The following is a 23,870-nucleotide window of genomic DNA, read 5'->3' as shown; positions in this document are numbered from 1 at the left end:
TGAAAGCTTAAACCCAGAACAAATTTACTTGGTCTCAAAGATGCTACTGGACATTTTTTTAGTTTTTTAATTTATTTTAACTATGTCAGACCAACACGGCTACCTACCTGAATCCTGAACTCAAAAAGTTCCTCATCATCCTGGAAAAAAGTGGCATGTGGGGGGCTGTGGGATTCTGTCCTGGGTCCGTTGTTGTCTTTATAGATGACTTGGAGGAAGGAATTGAGGGGATGCCCATCCAATTTGCAGATGCCACCATTTAGTCCAGCATCTGACATACTACTGTGGCTGATCAGATGCCTTTGCAAGTCTATAAGCAGGGCAAGGAAGTAACAGCACTCCACAGCAACTGATATTCCGAGATGCACTGTCTCTGAAGCTGGAGGCTCCACCAAGGTATCACGGTTAATAGCACTGACAGACTTCCCTTCTCCTTTTATATCTACCATAATCCCCTTTTGTCTAATCCCCTTTTATAGCCATCCAGGTTAACAGCCATCACCACACCCTGTGGGAGCCAATTATGTATTGTGCAGTGAAGTACCACAAAAGGAAGGTTCCTCTCTGAAGGAGCATCAAATTACTGTATATACTCAAGTATAAGCTGACCGGAATATAAGCCGAGGCACCTAGTTTTAGCACAAAAAACTGGGAAAACTTATTGACTCGAGTATAAGCCAGTTCACCACACCACAAACCTGGTGGTGGTGGTGGCGGCAGCGGCGGAGGAAGGACAAGCAGCAGCAAAGGGCTCCTTTCGGGCCACTCGTCCCTCCTCTGCCACCTCTGCTACTCACAAGAGCAGGCATAGGAGCCACAGCGCAGCGCAGCACCTCTCCCAACCGCGGCTCCTGTGCCTGCCCTTGCGAGAGGCAGGCGGCGGCGGGACTGGCAGCAAGAAAGAGTATAAGCCATGGGGGGCTTTTTCAGCATAAAAAAATGTGCTGGAAAAGTTGGCTTATACCCAAGTATATATGGTAATTCTGCAAGTTAAGTTTTATTCTTAATCCATCTTGGCTGGATTAGTCCTGAGTCCTACTGAGTTCACTGGCACTTACTTCCAGTTGTGCACAGAATCGCTGTCCAATATGTATTTTGATTTAATCTTGACACCTTTAAGCTTGACAACTGCAATCCCCACATATATCTGATAGCAGGCCATACTTTTTTTTTTAATATTTTTTATTAAGGATTTTCTTGTTTTACAGAAGTGTAGTGCCTCGTATTTTTTTTTCTTCTTCTTCCATGTAACGTTTTTACAAATCCGTTTCATTTGTTGAGGCATTAGGGGGAGAAGAAAACAGAAAGAAAAAAGAAAGGGGGGGTGGGGAGAGGGAGGATGGATGGGGGTGGGGTCGGGTGGCGGTGTTTCTATTATGTTTAATGTATGTAGAGTTTGGTGTCAGCGTTGCTTGTGTTGTTCACTTGTGTTCCTTTGGTGGTGAGAGAGGTTGGGGTTGGCTTAGGGTGTGATTGTTTGCTTGTGATTGGCTGTGGCGATCTTTGTTTTCGTGTGTGAGTGAGGTGGGTGGGTGTTTTGGATCAGGTTAGCCATATTGATTTGTATGCTGTTGGTGGATTATTGTCATTGTCCTGTTGGGCTGTGTATGTGATAAAGGGGAGCCATACCGGGGTGAAGGCGTCGTCTTCTGTTTGTCCCCGTGTCAGTTTCAGTTTATTAGTTAATTTTTCTAGTAGGGCTGTTTCCCATACTATTTGGTACCATTGGTCCATGCTTACTCCTGACAGGTCTCTCCAGTGTCTGGTTATGATGTTTCTGGTTGCTGAGAGCAGGTGGGTTATGAGTTTTATAGCAGGCCATACTTCTGGGTAAATAGGCTTAGGCTCATAAAGCACGAAATTTTGGCAACATTTTTCCAATGTAGCCAAAGCAGAACTATTCCACATTTGTACCGGTGACGCACTTGACAGATTCTGCTGCTTGTTTTCCAGGTTACAACTGAATCCAGCTTTGTGATTTCCCAATTTTCAGAGATTGGCTGCCACCCTGTGGCAGAAGGAAAACTCTGCGGGGCCTGCAGAAATGGCAGGTGTCTCCCCTCACCCCTGCCCACCCCCCAGCCACTTAAGCAGAATTGTGGCAATTTGTTCTTTAGTTGGGAAAGGGAAATCAACATTCCACAATAAAGACACACAAACATCCTCTCCTCCTCTATGGGTTCAGTCCTCTGACCCTTTGCAGGTCAGTCTTCCTAGCAGATCCATCAAAAGAAATTTTAGGAGTGGCCCAAATAAGTTTTTGTGAAGCCAGGTGCACAGCACTTTGCATAGGCCTTTGCAAATACCATAGTACAGCTGCCAGACTTCAAGGTTTGACCTGAGGTATCCAGGTTTGCCCCCCCCCCCATTAAAAACTTCCCTGAACAGGGTTGCCTTCAGATGTCTTCTAAAAGACATCTTATTGTTTATCTCTTTGACATCTGGTGGGAGGGCATTCCATAGGGTGAGTGCCACGACCAAGAAGGCCCTCTGCCTGGTATACTGTAGCTTCACGTCTCACAGTGAGGGAGCTGGACTTCAGGGTCTGGGCTGGACGATGTAGCACTGAGTTAAAGTCACCTAGCAGTATAATTGTTCTGTGGGTGAAACTTTTTGCACTGTGATGTTTGTGCACCATTAAAACCCAACCTTGCACTAGTGAATAAAGAACATTGGATGCAGACCCTAGGCTGGGTCTGCCAATTCTAAGGTCAGCACACCCAACTGGTACTCATTCTTTCGCCAACATTCTCCCACAGCTATCCCAGGGCAGCAATGAATGGCATCACCTGTCTGACATTTCACTGATGAACAAACAGCATGTATATATACAATGTTATCAGATGGGTGTTGTCCTTACTGTCTTTTCGATATCTATTTAAGACCTCCCTTTCCCAACAATACTTTTGAGTCTGTATCAATATTGAATTTGAAAATGCTTTTAATACGTGTTATTCTTAAGTCAGTTCAGGGTCTTAAATGGAAAGCAGTGAGTAAGAAGTGACAGGTAACTTTCACTGAAAGGATCTTGGGCATGGCTGCCTTGTACTCTTGCACAGTTGAAATGGAAATGTACTCTTGCCAGTAAATGGAAGTATTTCTTCTAACATTCTAATCAAAACAAAAGCTTCCACAATGGTCCATTTGAGGAGTTATGTTCAAAAATAATCATCATGATTTTGTTTCCTCAAACAGCCATTTATTAAGAGAGGTCTCCTGACTGCTGTCAGCTCCAAACAATGGCTCTACAGAGAATTGTCTCCCATTGGGAAGAGGAAGAAGGAAACCACAGCAGGTAATTTTTGCTTCTCATCTAAGGAAGTATTTTACACGAATCATATGAGTTTTAGACAGTCTATCATCTGACCTGCTAAATGTTTATATGGACACTAACAAAACAAGACACAGTTCTAAAAGGATGTCTCCTGCTTTTAGAATATGTTTGCATGGACTGTATTCATAGCAGCACCAAAGAAGCATCCCCCTTCTGCCCATTTCGGTCAGGTTTAAGACCTAAAATGGCAGGATGGTTTACAATCACCTTGGCTTTAAGTACAGGATGCCTGCAACTTGCACACATTTAACTTACTTGAGCACATTCAGCTTTATATTTGTGACAAAAAAGGGAAAAAAGGAAATGAAATGGGGGGGTGTAAGGGGGTGGGGTTCCAAAAAAAGGACTTTGGCAATCGCACCCACCATTGAACCCAATGGGTTTTGACTATACACAGTTGTGTATAATTCGCTTTAGGTGAGATCCCCAGAACATAACTCCCACTAAGTTGTGAGCATACTGTATGCCACAGCATAGCTCAGAAAAAGAGACTACCATTTTCTGCAGAGGTTACCTATACAGTGGTACCTCGGGTTAAGTACTTAATTTGTTCCGGAGGTCCGTTCTTAACCTGAAATTGTTCTTAACCTGAAGCACCACTTTAGCTGATGGGGCCTCCTGCTGCCACTGCGCCACCGGAGCACGATTTCTGTTCTCATCCTAAAGCAAAGTTCTTAACTCCAGGTAATATTTCTGGGTTAGCGGAGTCTGTAACCTGAAGCATATGTAACCCGAGGTACCACTGTATTACACATAGTAATAGGTTTTCTTAAAACTTCCGTTTTTTTCTACCACAAACTGTTTTCATAACTCCAGTACCCCACCATACAGATTTCTTTCATCATATCCCAACCGCAAATATACAGAATACCAACATTTTAAAAACCCACTATTTATATTCAAGTAAATAAATCCACTCAACAGCAATCGTTTGCAGTACTTTAGAAGTACTTCATATTAACCTTCTTGTTTAAAACATTCCTTCATCTCCATCTGTCTCGTAGGCTTGACAGCAGCAACTGAATATTCTGGTCAAAAATAAAGGAAGAGATACTTTTTGACTGGTCTGTGGTTTTAAAAGAAGCTTGTGCTGCCCTCAGGAGGTTCTCTTTGCCCCATCCCATGGTCAGCTTTGCCTGCTGTGTAAGGTTCTCTGGAAACAGAAAACAGCCATATCGGGCATCCCCAGAGAACAACACCTTCCTGGTGTTACACAGCAACACAACAAAATCCAATAATATTCCCTAAGACCTAAATCAAAAACAAAGCAAAACTGTAGCTGAAATAAAACTGAGAAGTGTACAAAACAATTAGTTTTTAAAACTTTAAACCTCCTGCCACTTATGTCTTTGTAGGAGTTAATTAACATCTCCATGGCAATGCACAAACCTTTCACTCTGTTAGCCCACAGGGTGATGCTGCAATGCCAGTTGTGAAATCCCCAAAGTTCTCTTTTAAGAGCAGTGTGGTTACTGCACAATCATTTTCTCTAAGGCCTCCTTCCAATCTAGACAGACAAATTCTCACTGAGCCTTATTGGCACAGAGCTACCTATGTTCCCAGGTGTGAGGCAGGGAGGATGGGAATGTGCTGCCCCAGGCCAGGCCAGATATTGCTTTTATTTGAATTCTGAGGCTGTAGGAGTTGTCATCTGGCCAGTCCTCCTCGTTATACAAAATACGGTAACTGGTTGGGATTTTGTACTGTGGGAAACTGTGGGTATTACTGAATGGCTTGTATATTATTTTAATAGGCTATTATTTGATTATTTATATTAATATTTTACCATGTATTTTATGCATATTCCGTATATCACCTTAAGATTCTCTTGAATATAAAACAATTAAGTAAGTTAGTGAAAACTAGCACTTTTTTTTTAACCACCCACACATCCCTTCTACAGATTATTTAAAAGCAGGGATGCCTCGTCAAAGCTTTTGGTTTTTTGAGTATCTCTAGTTTACAACTGGCTGGGCTTGTTAAAAGATTTCAGTGCCAACAAGATTCCTACAAGAGGCTGAAGCTCGCCAAGGCCTGCATGTGAACTGGGGCTTTGAAGTTACTTGCCCCCATTTTAGAGTAAGGAAAACTGGTGATGCAGGTCTCATTTACTTATGCAGCGGCCACATAAAGTCAGAAGTACGGAAGAGCCCTGCTGCTTCGTGCCAAAGACCCATCCAGGCAGACGTCCTAATCTCCAGCCGCCAGCCATGTGCCCCTGGGAAGCCGACAAACAGGCCATGAAACAACTCTCTCTCTGCTTCTGAATTGCAGCAACTGCCATTCAGTGCATATTACCCAAGACACTGGTTTTACTTTGTGCAAGCATATTGCATAGGAGAAAAGTGTCAACGTTTTCCAAATTACAGGTAGGTATCATAGAATCCTAGAGTTGGAAGAGACCACAAGGGCCATCGAGTCCAACCCCCTGCCAAGCAGGAAACACCATCAGAGCACTCCTGACATATGGTTGTCAAGCCTCTGCTTAAAGACCTCCAAAGAAGGAGACTCCACCACACTCCTTGGCAGCAAATTCCACTGTCAAACAGCTCTTACTGTCAGGAAGTTCTTCCTAATGTTTAGGTGGAATCTTCTTTCTTGTAGTTTGGATCCATTGCTCCGTGTCCGCTTCTCTGGAGCAGCAGAAAACAACCTTTCTCCCTCCTCTATGTGACATCCTTTTATATATTTGAACATGGCTATCATATCACCCCTTAACCTCCTCTTCTCCAGGCTAAACATGCCCAGCTCCCTTAGCCATTCCTCATAAGGCATCGTTTCCAGGCCTTTGACCATTTTGGTTGCCCTCCTCCGGACACGTTCCAGTTTGTCGGTGTCCTTCTTGAACTGTGGTGCCCAGAACTGGACACAATACTCCAGGTGAGGTCTGACCAGAGCAGAATACAGCGGCACTATTACTTCCCTTGATCTAGATGCAATACTCCTATTGATGCAGCCCAGAATTGCATTGGCTTTTTTAGCTGCCGCGTCACACTGTTGGCTCATGTCAAGTTTGTGGTCAACCAAGACTCCTAGATCCTTCTCACATGTACTGCTCTCAAGCCAGGTGTCACCCATCTTGTATTTGTGCCTCTCATTTTTTTTGCCCAAGTGCAATACTTTACATTTCTCCCTGTTAAAATTCATCTTGTTTGTTTTGGCCCAGTTCTCTAATCTGTCAAGGTCGTTTTGAAGTGTGATCCTGTCCTCTGGGGTGTTAGCCACCCCTCCCAGTTTGGTGTCATCTGCAAATTTGTTCAGGATGCCCTTGAGTCCATCATCCAAGTCGTTGATAAAGATGTTGAATAAGACTGGGCCCAAGACAGAACCCTGTGGCACCCCACTAGTCACTCTTCTCCAGGATGAAGAGGAACCATTGATGAGCCGTGTTGGTTTGCCATAGTCGAAACAAAATAAAAAAAAATAATTCTTCCAGTAGCAGCTTAGAGACCAACTTAGTTAGTTAGTGGTATGAGCTTTCGTGTGCATCTAAGCTGCTACTGGAAGGAATTTTTTATTTTATTTTATTTTATTTGTTTCAACCTTTTCCAAAGGCAAACTGTTCTGGCTTTCCTTTTTATTGTCCCCCCTCACACTACACTTGAACGCCACTCCAGAGGGTGTTCAGGAGGTTTTCAATGGGCTACTGGTAGGGATGCAGGACCTGGATAATCAAACCACCTTCACTCTAAGGCATGGGTAGGCAAACTATGGCCCGGGGCCCGGATATGGCCCAATCGCCTTCTAAATCCGGCATGCACGTGGTCTGGGAATCAGCGTGCTTTTACATGAGTAGAATGTGTCCTTTTATTTAAAATGTATCTCTGGGTTACAGTGGTGCCTCGCAAGACGAAATTAATTCGTTCCACAAGTCTTTTCGTCTTGCGAGTTTTTCGTCTTGCGAAGCACGGTTTCCCATAGGAATGCATTAAAAATCAATTAATGCGTTCCTATGGAAACCGCCTTCAGACCAGGTCCGGGGACAGTCTGTCCCCCGACCTCTTCTGAAGGCCGGCGGGGGGCGAAAGTCTTTGTCCCCCCCGCCTGCCTTCCCGGGAGAGCGGAGAAACGCAGCGCTGCGTTTCTCCGCTCTCCCGGGAAGGCAGGCAGGGGGGAGCAAAGACTTTTGCCCCCCGCCGGCCTTCAGAAGAGGTCCAGGACCTCTTCTGAAGGCCGGCGGGGGGCAAAAGTCTTTGCTCTCCCCCCCCGCCTGCCTTCAAAAGCCGTCCGGGATAGCCGGAAGCGCTTCCCTGCTATCCCGGACTGCTTTTAAAATGCTGGTGGTGGGGAGCAAAGCCTTTCGGCCCCCGCCGGCCTTCCTGGACCTCTTCTGAAGGCCGGAGGGGGGGGGAAGGCTTTGCTCCCCATCGCTAGCATTTAAAAGAGGTCCCCGGAGATTTCCCTATGGGCTTTCTTCTTGTGAAGCAAGCCCATAGGGAAATTCGTTTTGCGAAACGCCTCCAAAATGGAAAACCCTTTCGTCTAGCGGGTTTTTCGTCTTGCGAGGCGTTCGTCTTGCGGGGCACCACTGTATTTGTGGGGCATAGGAATTTGTTCTTTTTAAAAAATATATATATATAGTCCGGCCCTCCACAAGGTCTGAGGGACAGTGGACTGACCCCCTGCTGAAAAAGTTTGTTGACCCCTGCTCTAAGGCTACCTGCTAAAATCCCCATCAAGTTAAGCAACAGAGCAGGAGTGTTGCTGGAATCCCAGTGCCCTTCACCCTCAGCCAACACAGCTAACATCTGGAAGACCACAGGTGCCCCATTCTATAGCCAAGCTTGAGAGGCTCTGACTATCATGGTGAATAAAAAGAAATGCCAGCAAGGGTATTCTGGTGACTTATTTGCTCTCGCAAAGAACCAAAGTAGAATGGAATATTTCTGCAATCTCCAGGGCACTGCACCTCGTGAGAATCAAGTCCCATTACATGATCTGTATTTGCGGCTGAATTCTGATGCTATTCTGTGCATTTATCATATATATTATTTGCATTAATATACGGTATATTGTTGTTCACTGCTTTTAGAAGCCTTGAGTTAAAAAGTGGTATATAAATAAACAATACCATACCACGAGTTTTTCAGATTTCCAAACAGCAAGCGCAACAGTCAGTGTATAACGTCCATCTAGACATAGGTTTTCCATTCTGCAAAGTGGCTCTTCTGCCACCTGAAATAGCAGGCATCGTAAGTGTCAACACAGGAAAAGTGTCCTGCAATTCCTTTAGGTAACTCTTCCCCACTCCAGGATAAAGGGAGAAGCAGCATTCATTTCCAACAAGGTGGCATTACATTAAGATCCAGGATGCACAAGAGCCTCTGATAAGTCAATGGATCTTGACAGTAACTCACACCTACCACCACCTTAACTGTGAACACATACTCTGAAGAGTGCCAGAACTCTTTGTAAGAAAAACACCCAATTAAAACGCATTGTCCTTTTTGTAAAAACACTATTTATTGACTAAGTTCATACACTGACACAAGGGCGGCATTTCCAAGTAAACAGTTTGGAGACAAAAGGGTGTTTTCAACGGTGTTGTGAATAAGCAAAAACTTTTTTAAAAAACCATGTCTTCCATGGTCAGCAAAGTGTGTGTTAAGATCTCTGCTACAAGGCAACTGCTTTGAGGATTAACCTATAGGAATTAGTGCATATGCTTAGGTCTGCAGTTTATAGATCCCGCCGCACAAGCGCAGCCAATTTCTGCACACACGTGAAAAGGCTTCAGAACATGCAGAATTTATATACATATAGAGACTCCTTTTTTTAAAAAAAGTACATAAAGTGAATTTAGTGCTTGTGAAAGGTGCATGGGAGCCTTTTCTGGCCACAAAGCCTGCTGGCTGGGGCTGATGGGAGCTGTAAGCCAAAGCACCCAGAGGGGCCCCACAAGCAGCAGAGGGCTGTCACCAAGTACACACTTGTGCCAAGCTTTCCTTCTCCACAGCAGGCAATACACCACACCAACCATATCCTGATGCCAACATGCTGCGAGTTTCTCCAACCTACATTACTGGTGAGCAAGAAAGCCAGAGTGACATCAGGATATGAGAAAAGGTGTACTGCATGTCATGGGGGGAGGGGGGACTTCAACATTGCAGGAGGGGGCACACCACTTGGGGGTTCCTTACAAAATGCAATTCCAACCTTGGTCTCCAGCTTGACTGGAAGGCACCTTTTGTTCCAAGGGTGGCTCACCTATACCAATACGGTTCTTTGTACTCAATCTGGAAATTAGGGCTCTAACACATGCCCATCTAAGCATCCTTAGTTCCTTGTTTCAGAATATCCATCTGTTTCAGAAGCGCAGCCACTCTCCAGACCAAATATAAAAAGCCCTCTGGCCAAAGAAACTAAGACGACTCAGGCAGTGTCTTTTTTGTGCCAAGGACACACCCAACATGGGAAACAAAAGAACCTCCGTGCTTATGCATGGAAATCGAGGGGCTCTTGCTAGCTCAGCTAATCAATGAGGTCATGTTGATTTGCTTTTCTTTCGGTCTGGCAAGAAGTGTTTGACCATTTATAGGAAATTGCCATGCAATTTTATTATCAAATAAATGAAACAGTCATTTATAGCATGGCTTACCCGTGAGGGTTTTGCAGATAAACATTATAATTGTTTTGAGAAGTCATAAAAATATATATTATCTCTTTCCTTAACATTTAAGCATATAAATATTTACTAAGCATCATTTAGGATAAAAAAAAAAACCATGGGGGCTTCCTATGATGCTTTGCGATACTGCAGTATAGAACAGGCAGCTATTAAGTGTCAACGTCTAGCCTGGACTTGAAAAGTCATTCAGCAGCGAGTAGTCCATTAGGTAAAAGTCCAGAGGCAGGCAGTTCTCCTCCTCCTCCTCCTCCTCCGAACAGGTTTTGAACATGCAAGACGTCATTCCATCAGCACTTTCTTCAGTCTTGGTTGGACTCCAAAACACACCAGAAATAAAATAAAATACTTTACTGTTCGGTCTTCTGCTCCTGTTTCCCATTAAGCTCTTGGTCAATTCTGCTCATCAGACAGAAGGGGGGGGGGGGAGTGAAATGTTAAACTCTAATTTCAACCAGGGTGTAGAAATTTAAAATTCTTTGGTGGGGGGAGAGCAATGCTTACTACTTTGCAATTGCAGCAAAACTGTTAGGCACAAGTAGAGCAGCAGGCTTCCCCCCAGAATAATGAATTAGAACTTATAAGGAGAATACAATGTGACTTTTTAAAAATGACAATTAACAGGAAAATGAAAAAATAGACCACAATACAGTAAGATACCCAGTGCTTTTTTTCTTTAAAAAATGTTTTGGTGTACTCTCATTTTCCTACTCATATTGAAATACTGCCCCTCAATGAGGCCAAACTCAGATTCACAAAATGTGTGGGGTATGCGCCCCCCGTGTCCCCCCAGGAAAAAAGCAGTAAAGATACCACTTCCTTCATTTATCCTCAATTTATTCAGACCAAGACCTACAACCACACAGAACTGAATCATTGCACGTGACCCTACTGAATGAAATCCCTAGTAGTTTGTGTATAATGACATCTCTACCTGTTAACTCAACATGTACTTGGGGTCACTGAGTTTGACTCTTGTGGCAAACTCAGGTTGGCCAGCATATAGTGGTGTGAAACGTTCCTTACAGTTAGTATATCTAGATGTCTAGGGCTCCAAGAAAGTCAGCTTTATAAATGGTATTTTTTTTCCTTGAAAAAACCTCTAATTGCTTAATTTACTGACAGGCAGCCAATGAGGCATGCCAAGTTTTGGAACTGTTGCATCCATACCAAGTTTCTAACCCGTCTTGCTGGGACAGGGCTGCAGCTCAGTGACAGAGCACCTGCTTTGCGTGCAGAATCACAAGCATCTCCAGATAGGGCTGGGCAAGTCTTAAAGAGCTACTGCCAGCCACTGTAGGCAATACTGACCGAGATGAGCTAATGATTTGATTTGGTGTGAAGCCTGTTCTCTTCCTCACATGTATTTCCCTCTCCTTTCCACAGTTGGTGGTGAAGTTTAATATTTAAGTTATGTCAGATTTTTAGAGGAAAGGCAGGAGCAGCAAATCAGAGGTCTTCCAAATATCAATGTTTGAAACCCTTCACTGCTCCAAGAAAATGGTATCAAATCTCTTATTCCACCTCTCCTGGTTTAAGCCGTGGTGAAGAACCTCCTCCTTCACAACAGTGGGAAGTTTATTGGGGCTCTGTGTGTTAAGCCAAAGGCCCAGTTTGCATGCAGCATTAAGTCAAACCATGGCTAAGCGTGAATGCATAAGCATGCAGATACTCCCATTAGAAACTGTGGCTGCTCTGCACCTTCCCAAAAATCAAACCTTAACTGCAGCTCATGGTTCATCAGGAGAAAGACAAACTATAAGCACAGGTATGAATGCAAGTGTTATGAAAAACCATGGCTTAGCTCAGGGTTCCGCCACAGCAGCAGGACCAGCAGAGAAGCAAAGCAGCTGTGACCTTCCCTTGAGTACCCCCACTCTCAGCCACGGCGTGACATTACATGCAAACCGGGTCAATGAATGGCAGTTGTGGAGGCGAAGACCAACACAGCAAATGAGCAGTGGATTTCAGTGAGCTCATTTTAAATGTAGTCCAAGTTTCATTTTAAGGGCAAAGGGCAGCACTGCTGGGCAGTTCGGACACTAAAAGCTGAGCTTTGCCTCAAAGCAATGCTGTGCCTGATGCAAAAACCTTGTGTGCAACCCATACAGACTGGCTGCGCAAATTCCTTCTAATGCTACTAAGGGTTGAATTAAATGTGGGAAAGCATTTTTGCAATCTTTTTCAGAATCCTGATGTACACATACTCCCTTCCCAGGTTTATCCTTTTGTTTTGTGATATGGCTCTGAAGAGAGAGTAGGTCTGTCTTGCTAAGTAGCAGTTTGCTCCCTTCTTTGCAAGGGAACAACCCCTCCCCCCTCAAAAAAATCACCTTCACAAATAGGCATTTGGAATCATTATACAGCATGGGCACATTCTGGATCAAGTGAAATTGTTAGTGGCAAGAGTAGCAGTTGGTGCTCTGGATTGGACAATATTTTGTGAAGTGAAGAAGTTGCTGAGATACGTTTATTAGCAGGCCATGCACTTCTTGAGCACCAGAGAACCCCAGCATGCATTGATAAGACAAAAGAAAAAAAGAAAAAGACATAACAAATGCAGGCAGCACAAAGCCCTCCTCCCCTTTATGGTGTTCAGCCAGTTTAGACTGTGACAATGCAAATCAAAGCAATTTTGAACTTCAGTGACTGCTGAGTCACTCTCCACCTAGAATTAAGAATGTATTTTGCAGCAATTGCTCTCCAACTTCCTAAAGCGGAAAATTGTTGTAGTTCTAGGTTTGACAATTAGCGCTATAATTAGACAGCAAATGCTTTAGCCTTTTGGCCACTCGGCTTCCTTCTGAAGCAACGAGCCATTTGCACAACATTATGTGAACAGCACAGCATAAGCTAGCCAGAGACACCCACACACGCGATGGCACAATGGGTGCACGTTCATTCATACAAGCAGCAGGCAGCCCAGCAAGCCAAATATATCCCAACATTCAGCACAGTGCAAAGTTGGCTAGATTAGATACAGCCCTGATCAAGATGTGCATATACCTTTTGGGTTTCTTTTTAAATTTTTCTTCTTCATACCTTAGTGGGGAAAATGTTTTTTTAGTAAATAAGATGCAGTTCCGTATACCAGCAAAATCCAGTTTTGAAGCTAACAGCACCTGTCTTGGGCAAGGGCTTTACGCAATAATGCTAAGGTGAACAAAAGTAAAAGCATTTAGTTTCTCTGTAGTAAAAGTACTATGCCTGCTGCAAGATCGCTCTGTGTGCCTCCCTCCCTGCATGAAAAGAACACTCTGCTCCAGCTGCCAGTTGGAGTGAAGAGATGAGGGGAGGCACACTCTGCCCTCTGCCACTGGGAGGCTGAACCCCGTGTCCTAAGAAGGTCATCATGGCAAGGAGGAGACCAACCTGGTCCCATTCATTTGGCCAGCAGAGGATGAGCTACTCAAAAACTTTCCTCTTCCCTCCCTATTCAGTTTTCCTTTTGTGTCATGTCTACTAAATTGGCAGCCTTGTGTTTTTTAATGTATGTGAAGCACATAGAAAGTGATAGGAAACACTACTATTATAAAATCCTTATCACATTTGTATCCTGCTCTTTCTCCAAAAAGTACCTGGGCACCCACTCCCCTTGTGAGGTAGATTAGGCAGAAAGAGAGTGCTTTGCCCAAGGTCATCCAATGAGCTTCATGGCTGAGTAAGGGTTTGAAACTGGGCTAGCCCAGTCTGGCAACCAAGAGAGCCATTGTGGTGCAGTGGTTAGTTACACAGCAGGAATCTCTCAGACATATGCTCTTTTAACAGCCTTGGAAGACGGGGTGGGGGTGGGGAGTCACTAGGAAACTGGCACAAGCAAGTCTCATTTGTAGGATCTTCCAAATTTCAGTTCCCGTACCAGATCATGTGCTCCCCAGCACTGTTTAATCAGCTTCCCTGTTGGTCACTTTAAAACCATTAAAACAATCCTAAGAGTTTTGGCATGTGTACGTGTCGTGTGAGTCAAAAGTAAGTACAGACCATCAATAAATAAGTTGTCAACCTCTGAACAAACAGAGGTAATAAACAGATTGTTCTATCTTCTCTGAGACTTGGGCTTTCTGACCCAGGGCACCCCCATCCCTACCATGCCCACCCCTATCACCCTGTCCCAGTTGTGTTTCTTGGTCACACTAAGCTACCTTTGCACACAAGGCCAAAGGACCAGTGTTTTCTAAGTCCCCAGATGTCTTTTAGCTTCAGGGAAGCTCATAAGGCAATATCACTGGGTTATTAATGAGTAATAATTCTGTTAGTTTCTTGAGCAGATGTCACAGTGGGTGGAGGGCTTTTAAAGCCTTGGGCTTTACGTAGCTTACCAACCCTAAATCATATACCTAAGCAGCACAGCATTTTACTGCTGAACTGAGATAGAGGCCAAAGTCCAGGGGGCAAGCCAGAGGCAGCCCCCAAGTCCTTCTGCTCCCTCTGGAGAAACCTGTTACCCTTCAGATGTGGCTGAACAACAACCCTTGTCATGTCTGACTACCAGCCATCCTGACTGAGGCTGCTAGGAGTTAGTCTAACAGCTCTCTAGGAGGTGTACAGCTTCCCCACACCAGCTCTGGCAGTACTACCAATTGCTGTGGGACATAATTATGCCTCCTTGCACATAACCCAACTTATACTGTACCTTCACTTTGACTACCAGCTGCACTGGGAGGAAATATTGGCTGAGGCAAGCATTTTAACTTTTTCAAAAACTCAGAGTGCAGTTATATACATGTCTACCCAGAAGTAAATCCCATAGAGTTCAATGGAGCTTGTGCCAACCAAGTATAGGACTGGAGACGTGGGGAGGGAAGCTGCAGACCTCATTCTCCACTGGAAGAGGAAAAGATCTACTGCTTCTCACTGTAGTGGCTCACAACACCCCCACTGCTGTTGGCACAATGGTGGCACTCCGACAGTGGTAAGGCTGAATATGGGGTGTGTTGTGGACATGTCAGAGGTGGCAGCAAAGTCACAGAGTTGGAAGGGACCTCCAAGAGTCATCTAGTCCAACCCCCTGCAATGCAGTCACAGGATCCCAAGCCCCCTTGTCCCTGGACACAATCACACGTGCACAAAAGACCCTCAACTATGCCAGCTGGAATCACTTTTGGGCACAGGGGAAAACACTGCTCCTTCAACCTCATAATAGCCACTGTGAGCTGGCAGGGCTCTTCATATAGCGGTGTCTGTTTCCTAAAAGTTTGGATTGCTCTGCTACTGAGCATTTATGCTTCATTTTTGGGATTATGAACATGGAACCAGCAACCTACTGTTTTATGCATTCAGGTATGCCAACGTATTCCATGGGGACAAGTTCAGCCAGCTCTGCCAAAGTAAAGACATATCTGATTTTTTGGCTGAATTTTGAGCTAGAAAAAAAGAACAGAAAAGACACTGTTACTGTTGAAATGCTAAACATACCAGTTCTGGAAAAAATGAAATAAGTATTATGGGTGTTACCTAATAAAAGGTTTTGTGATTGCCAGAAGTGTTCTAATGAACCAGGAAGGATGAACTATTATTAATGATTTCAGGTTTTTCCTTAACCTAAAGTTCAATCAAAATATTAAAAAGATGCAATCAACAGGAGAAGCAAGAGGAAAATAACAAAGCCTAGATACTAGCAGACACTTGAACGTTGCTAGTGCTCTACTCTAGGTGTAAGCCAGAAAGAAACTCCTAGTGAGTCTGGGATCAGCATTAGAATTAGACTAAAATAGCAAAGTCACAGTTATGCTCAGGTGATCTGAAGAGACAATGAAGGGGAGTGTGTCCCCATACCTGCAGAGACAGGCTCTTGCCATGTTTCCTGGGCAGGAGATAGGAATGGAATGGAGAGCCATTCTGGGACAAGGGCAGAGGTGAACCCATACACCTGCGTCCTCAACCTAGTTGCCAGAACAAAGGGGGGTGTCAGGGACATTTGTTTTGGGGGGCTGTTTCAGGCCTCCAAACTGGAGCTTAGTCACCCTGTTATCCAAGCTGCTGAAGGAATGTGAGACACCTGCCTAGCAAGACATGCAAGATGGACGCTAATGACATGTAGTATCCAATATGACTTTTCCTTCTAGGATAGAGAACAGAAACAATTCTATATAGTAGCTCAGTGGAAAAGTATCTGCTTTACGTGGAGACGGTCCCTTGCATCCCCTTGGAGGGCTGGGAGGTTCCTGCCTTAAACTCTGGAGAACTGCTGGCAGTCGGTGTAGACTATACGGAACAACATCCTGGCTCAGTATAGCTAGCTTTCTAGGTTCTATAGTCCACTCTTCTGAAAGTTTCTTCAGAACTATGCTCAACACTGTGTAAAAATGGGCTCTACTACATTTCCATAGAAGGTTTTTTCTCTTCATGAGAACACGCCACCTTAAGCACCAGCACTACTTCTGCCCTGGGAGTATGAAAGCCAAGTCACAAAGGATGTGACAACAGAGCTTTCTTACATCACTTGACAGAAGTAAATAACACTTTTAAAGAATTGTCATGTGTTATGCAGTTGGCTGCATCTCAAATTCTTCTTACCTCCTATCAATCTGTTGGTAACACTTCCTGAGCCAGCCTAGACTAGGCATCTTCCTCCGTGTTGTTGCACCATTTAGGTAAACGATCATGTAGTTCTCTGCTACTAACAATTCTAGTGTGCCAATAACATACCTGTTTGGGGGTGGGAGGAGAGACAGACAGTGAGGTTTCTTGTGCTATCTTCCCCTACATACTTTCCTTATGGCCACTGCATCCCTCTCCTGCGCTCTGTTAATCAGGCAGCAGTTCCTTTTAAAGAACATGTAAAACTGAGTCAGGAATGAAAGGCAAAATTGTATTTGTAGTCTCAGAGGTCATCACTCATGCGCTTGGCATGAAAAAGGTCTCTAGGCATTCCCTGGCATCTCCCACTGAAAAGGGTAGGAGGACTTTGGAAGAGCTAAGGCAGAAGCTTCTTCAGGTTGGGTTAAGGAAAGATCATCATGAGAAGAGGCCTGCTCAATCAGACCAATGGCCTATCTAGCCCAGCACTCTGGCCAGCCAATGTCCCTGCAAGAAAAGGCCACAATGGCCCTCTCCTGCTGTCTGCTTCCACCTCCACCACTTGCAAGCATTGTGCCTCTGACATGGGAGGAAACGCAGGGATCAGAGGTCTGACTTGGAATAAGGCAGGTTCATGCATTCATCAAGTACAACTCACTTAAAGAGATTATCCATTAAGTATCTGTAGTTTGGCTGCCCGCTTTCCGGCATGAAGCAAACTGCAAATACAACGATTGCATTTAACCCATCACCATAATAACCTAGAAAGAAGAAGAAAAATCTAATTGTTATGCTTTTTCTTCAGGCATCCTGCAATTCTTTTTTGGGGGAGTGGGAGACTGTCACTATTCTCACCTCCATGACTGATAACTTTCTTATATGGCTCAATTGCCTTCATATCCACCCTGTGATCTTGTTCTCCAATCCGGAACATCCGCCATCGCCGTTCCTCCTCTTTTTCGTCTGATGCTGCATATTCTTGTAACGATCCTTTTTGAATCACATCTGTAGTTTTCGGCTTTGGAAGATCATCTGCCCAGAGATTTTTGTTTTTAAAAAAGGAATTACAATACTGTTATAGTGAATCACAGATCAGACAAAGTAGGTTCGTTGCTTCCCTGTATGCCCGAAATCTTCAAAAGTTCTGTGCCCATTATATTGAAGGAAGTGTCAAGAAACGTATCTACAAATTGTTTGGGTTGCATTTTGACTAAGCAGTTAAGCAGTGATTGTGCTGAGTTGCTTTTAAATGGAAAGAACATAGCTGTGATTCCTTTCCAAACCCGTAAATATATATTGAAGCTTAAACAACTAGTCCTCTGATCAGATAAGAATCTATTTTGGTAAATCAGAGCTGTCGCCTGTAAAACAGACCACAGTCTTGAGGTGGATATACCTTTAATCAGGCAATGATTACATATATGCATAGGTTCAATACAACACTTATTTTGATATTCCAAATCAGTTTGTGGATTAGGATAATGCCCAAACCCTTTGATCAGTTGACAGCCCTAGATATCTACCCTTCACCTATTATTTCCCCATTGATTTTAGTGAATCATCTCAACACAATGATTAGTGGCAGACATGCAAAATAGAGATTTCAATCCAAACTAAGCAGGACTTGGGAAGTGTCCTGAAGAATACATCATCCTCACGGCTTTGTCAAATTAATTTCAGTAACACAAACCTTACCACAGAGGTGTGAAAAAACTACTGCAGCATGTTAGTAGTTTGTTTCCAAGACAGAGTTGTTAATGGAAACTATCCTTCCAGGAAAACGCAGACAGCCGCATTAAAGAGAAGAGAAAAGACAGAAACCTTATTCCAACAACGAACAACTCCAGCCTCTCTTCAGCCCAGCGAACTGCAAAGTCTAAGTACCTAGAGCTGCGAACTTCTCACCCCACATTTGAAAAGCTCATACAAATAAGCAATATGCCACCACAGTCATCGGCTGCTGGATGCACCAAAGCTGAAGTCTAGTCTCTTGCTTTGAGCAGCTGAATAACTTTGAAGTAAAGAGGCCCCTTTCTGAAATCTCTACTGAACCATTGGTACACAATTGATTCAAGAGCTATCATCAGTGTCAGTTTTGTACCAGCTGGAAAATCCTGTGCTGAGCAAAAATAACTTCTGTTCCCCTTCATATCAGAAGCATTTGTTTATAAATTAAACTAAAGACACCACTAGCAGCCTTGAAGCGAAGCAGTAGCTATGTTAGTTTGAAAAAAACAAGCATACAATTGCAAAACAACTAACTATCACCTGCTTTTAGAACTTCCACCCTATACAGCCGGCACAGCAATGCCCACAGTGTCGTACCCCAACCTGACAGATGTGAGCAGGCTCTGGTTGCTGGGCCCTTAGATTCTAGCTTTTTAAAAAAGCAGATCACACGATCCAAAGTTCTGCCCATGCCAGCTGTACACAATTTTATATGGAGGACTTTTATCATCCTTGCAAACAGGCCACAGCAGGCTACAGAAACCAGCAGCAGTGACCAGAAACCCAGCGGGCCACCCACCACACAGAACAGCTCCACTGATCAACAATGCTGACAAAAGAAACAGAAGAAATACATATGCACAAGGCTTAGATAGAGTCAAGTCTTACCTTCCCATTCAAACTCATTGCTATTTTCAGACGGTGTGTCCATATCGTCCAGATCAATATCCCCGCTCTCATCCAAGTCAGACAAAACTGATTCTTCACTGCAATCCAGAGTTAAGTTTATATTTGGAGCCAATAGTTTCTTCTTAACTTTGTTGCCATTCACTTCTAATAAATTGAAAAGGGAAGTTTATTCTATAAGAAATGTTAAAGCCAGTGACGGCCATACACCCCCACCAAATACAGATTAAGTTATTAAAAGAAACAGAATGATGAAAGCATACTCCAAGACTATGTAAACCAAACTCAAACATTAGTAAGTGAAAACTTTTTTAAACAAACAGCATAAGCATTATGCTACAGTTTCAATCGCCCTTTTTGAAGAGGTGTAGCTAACATACTGTGTATAGTTCTGCAAACAGTTCATTATATACTAATGCAGTGCTGAACTAGATGGAGCAACGGTCTGATTTAGTATAAGACAGCTCTCTATGCTCCTACTATTTGACAAACAGGAGTCACTCAGAAGAGTGAGTAGTGGCCTTCTGTTACAGTTAAACAGTCAAAACCTTCCTACGTAAAAAATAAATAAAATAAAATAAATGACTGAAGATTGTCCCTTAAAGATCTGAGCAAATAAATAGAATCTTCCATCCTTGAATATTTAATCCAGGGCAGTTTATTTTCCAGTTTCATTTTCTGTCTGATTTACCCAGCATCAGAAGTGGCCAACAAAACAGAGGGGAGCCACGGGGAATGCAGGACCACAAAATGGTGCAAGTATAACCCCCTGTCAGCCACCCATCTGTGGAGAAAAGGCAATTGCCTCAACCACCAATGCACTTGCTCCCAGAGAAAAGCCATTTGAACATCTCCTCTGTACTGATTGAATGGGATGATAGATGCCCAATCCTGTTTTCAGGAGTGGGGGAGTGACTGATGTAGAGGAGGCTGAGGCAGTGCAAACAGGAACTGGGCAGGAACAGCAAATAGTTTCTCAGGCATTATTGATTTTTAAGGGGATATTTACCTACAGCTTTACCAAGTTATGGGCACAGTGGAACCTGCAGGTCCCACATGGGTGACCCCTGGGTAAGAGTAGGAATGAGAAACCCGTGGTCCCCTAGATGCTAATGGACTCCACCTTTATACTAAACTTACCAGGTTGGTCCCCTCTTTCAGCATGATCTGACATATCATCAATATGGTCATCTTCTGGTAGAGGTCTGGGACAGTAAAAAACAACGAGGAAACAATGAGGAATAGTGCTCAGTAGAGATTGGGGGGGGGAACCCAGTAGAAAAATATTTCCTCACCCCCCTCTATCTTTCACATCTCTATCAGTGCCCAATCACTTCTTACACAGCATCCAGACACCAGCTTTGGGTGGATCTGTAGCTGATTGACTGACTGAACCCAAAGAGTACTCTTAATGGTTCCTCATCATCCTGGAAAAAAGTGACAAGTGGTTCTGTCCTGGGCCTGTTGTTGTTCAACATCTTAAAAAACAACTTGGATGAAGGAATTAAGGGGATGCTCATCAAATTTGCAGATGACACCAAACCGGGAGGGTTGCTAATGCTGCAGAAGGCAGAATCAGAATTCAAAATAACCCTAACAGACTGGAGAACTGGGTGCAAGCTAGCAAAATTAATTTCAATAGGGACAAATGTAAGGCTCTGCATTTAGGCAGGAAGAACCAGATGCACAAATATAGGATGGGGAACACCTGGCTTACTAGGAGTACATGTGAAAAGCATCTAGGGGGTCTTAGTGGACCACAAGCTGAATATGAGTCAATAGGATGGGCAGCAAAAAATGCTAATGCTAGTCTAGGCTGCATCAAGAGTAGTGCCCAGATCAAGGGAAGTAATAGTACCACTCTATTCTGCCTTGGTCAGACCACATCTGGAATACTGCGTTCAATTCTGGGCACCACAATTTAAGGAGGATATTGACAATCTGGAACGTGTGCAGAGGAGGGCAAACCAAGATGATCAAGGCTCTGGGAACCAAGTCTTATGAGGAACTGTTGAAGGAGCTGGGGATGTTTAGCCCGGAAGAGGAGACCGAGGGAGATATGATAGCCATTGTCAAATATCTGAAGAGCTATCACATGAAAGTTGGAGCTGGCTTGTTTTCTCCTCCTCTGGAGGGTACAACCAGAACCATTGGCTTCAAGTTATAAGAAAGGAGATTCCAACTAAGCATCATAAAGAATTTTCTGGTGGTAAAAGCTGTTCTGCAGTGGAACAGACTCCCACAAGAGGTGGTAGACTCTCCTTCCTTGGAGGTTTTTTAGCAGAGGTTGGAGCACCATCTGTCATGAATGCTTTAGCTAAGACCCTTGGGTTCCCTTCTCACTCTACAATTCTACAAAATGTGACGCAAGCCCCAAAGAGTTAGCAACTGGGATTTAACCAACCCTTGTGGGAGTCAGTGAGCAAGCTAAGCACACACCAAATTGTGTGCTGCAGAAAATTCAGCCTGATGAGTCACAGAAGGATTCCTATTTTTAAAAAAATCATAACCTGTACCTAGATGGCCCATCAAGGTGGCTGAATGTCTGCACACTGGCATTCCAACTCTAAGGGCTAAAGAGCTGCAACAGCTGGTGAGCAGCTTGCATCAGCCTTGGCAGTGCCAGACCACCCTGCAATAAGAAAGCATGTCCTGCCCATTATATCAGTTGAGGAGAGTTGCAGGGCAGGGCAGAAAAAAGAGCAGGGAGGGAAGGACCTCATATGAACAAAATGAAACAAAATGTTATTACCTCTATGCTGAACCTCTGCAGTCAGGTTCAAATCATGTGGCAAGTGTGTATGTGCAAAGATAAACTGCGCATTTTTCCTGAGCCTGCTTTTGAAATAATATAATTTAAATTCATTCCTGAATATGTGAAATATCCCCAACATAAAAAGAGGGCAAAAGATGAGGCTTACAGAGCCATATGAACACACAGGAAGCAGTAACTCCCTTGGCTACAACTGACAAACACTTTTTACTCCACTTTCTGAAGAATATGTTCCAGAGCAAATCAACCCCTGCCACAGCTACTCCTTACCTTGGAAAGTCTTCATCTTGCCACTCTTCTTTAAGTTCAACTCCTTCCATCCTCAGTGTCGCCTCAATGGCTGATGCAGATTCTACGTGATCCAGAATTCCTACTTCGTGTTAGATCTTAGGCAAGAACTGCAAAGTATTTTGAAAGTGTTTGCTCAGCAATTGAAATTCCAGTACTCATGAGCTGATCTATCTTCCTAAGAATCACAGCTATAAGCAGATGAGTAACATAAATGAGAAACAGCAATACGAGGACACAAATCTGAGGGCAAAGCAAAGAGGCATGGGTTTATCTGAACAATCCCATAACCTACTACATATAGTATTTTTCGCTCTATAAGACGCACCAGACCACAAGATGCACCTAGTTTTTGGAGGAGGAAAACAAGAAAAAAAAATCTGAATCTCAGAAGCCAGAACAGCAAGCGGGATCGCTGTGCAATGAAAGCAGCAATCCCTCTTGCTGTTCTGGATTCTGGGATAGCTGCGCAGCCTGCATTCGCTCCATAAGACGCACACACATTTCCCCTTACTTTTTATGAGGGGAAAAGTGAGTCTTATAGAGCAAAAAATACGATATTTTATGTGAAAGTTCCCTAAGAGTGGCTTTATGTAACTTTTTGAAACTTTCTCCACTTTTCATGGTAAGCTCCACTATCCAGGACATACTACATATGAAGGAAGAAAGTCACTAAGTAATACCAGTCCTGAAGTATGGAGGTATTTAGTAAAGTCTGTGGTTTACATAATTAGGATTTGGCAACATATACCTCCCACATTACACTAGCAACATCCCAAATGCTCTTTCAGTAGAAAGAGCAGCTTCAACAGTTCTACCTGCTGTGGTCAATACAGTGTCATCTTTTTACAAAAGACCAGACTTCCCTGCAAGTGTGAAGGATTACCATCCCACCACCTCCCATGGCACCTAGAGAGCCTTGGTCACCTGGGCAAAGTCAGCCAACCCACCCCACATGCACACACAAATCATTGCCAGAGATTTGGATTCTGCTGCCACAGAGTGATTTGAGTGTCTCAGAGCAGCCAACCAGCCTCCTACCTCCCCACCAGCCTTTCCAGAGGAATTGCCTTGGATACTGTTATGATAAGGCGATTGGGCAGCTTCAAGCACCGGCAATGGCAATGAAGCTGACACACTCCTTGGGGGCAGAGGTTGCCAGGATAAGTCTGAGGAAGGTAGGTTGGCTTGACCAGTAGGCTAGGCAAACAAAAGACAACCCACCTCCCAAGGAGAATCCCCAATAAAGTCCATTGCCTGGCTTTGAAAACCTTGAAGGAAAAAAATTCTAGCAAGTTATGCACCCTTTTGTTGTTTAGTCATGTCTGACTCTTTGTAACCCCATGGACCAGAGCACACCAGGCACTCCTGTCTTCCATTGTATGCACCCTTAGGAGAACAGTTAAAGCTGCCAACTAGGAAGCCAAGCTGAAGATTTCGTAATTGCTCAACTCCACCCAGCACATTACAAGCAATGTTGCTTGCAGTTGACAGATAGTGTTTTGGCTGTGTGCCTTACAACATAACCCAACAACTTGTTGCTTAATAAAACACTCACTTAACCGCCTCCAGGAACAAAAAACACATAGCTATAGCAAATAGCAAGTTATTCATGTACTTTGAATATATGAAATAGCAAGTTATTCATGTACTTTGAATATATGATGTGCGAATTGTTTTCCTTTGAGGATCACATT

General features: G+C 43.8%; 1 protein-coding gene across 3 annotated transcripts; it reads right to left on the bottom strand.

Annotated features, from left to right (window-relative positions):
• Positions 1-8,772: 8,772 nt before the first annotated feature.
• BNIP2 (BCL2 interacting protein 2) lies at positions 8,773-22,283 on the bottom strand. 3 transcript variants are annotated; one of them, XM_083712248.1, is made up of 10 exons: positions 22,156-22,283; positions 20,253-20,317; positions 19,095-19,259; positions 17,334-17,510; positions 17,137-17,239; positions 16,476-16,607; positions 15,414-15,500; positions 15,224-15,322; positions 12,966-13,001; positions 8,773-10,358 (listed from the first exon to the last, which is right to left on the bottom strand). In XM_083712248.1, the coding sequence occupies exons 1-10, from the start codon at positions 22,203-22,205 to the stop codon at positions 10,310-10,312; spliced, it is 963 nt and encodes a 320-aa protein (XP_083568374.1). In that variant the 5' UTR covers positions 22,206-22,283; the 3' UTR covers positions 8,773-10,309. The 3 variants fall into 3 exon arrangements, 2 of the variants coding, with proteins under 2 accessions (XP_083568374.1, XP_083568375.1); XM_083712249.1 differs by lacking the exon at positions 12,966-13,001; XR_014557904.1 differs by lacking the exons at positions 8,773-10,358; positions 12,966-13,001 and having other exon boundaries at positions 15,226-15,322; positions 15,414-15,841.
• Between the last annotated feature and the right edge of the window lie 1,587 nt (positions 22,284-23,870).

The sequence above is a fragment of the Podarcis gaigeae genome (genome assembly GCF_964106915.1).
Source record: "Podarcis gaigeae genome assembly, chromosome: 14".
In the NCBI taxonomy this organism is placed as follows: Eukaryota; Metazoa; Chordata; class Lepidosauria; order Squamata; family Lacertidae; genus Podarcis; species Podarcis gaigeae.
This window is presented reverse-complemented; position numbering and strand designations above follow the sequence as displayed.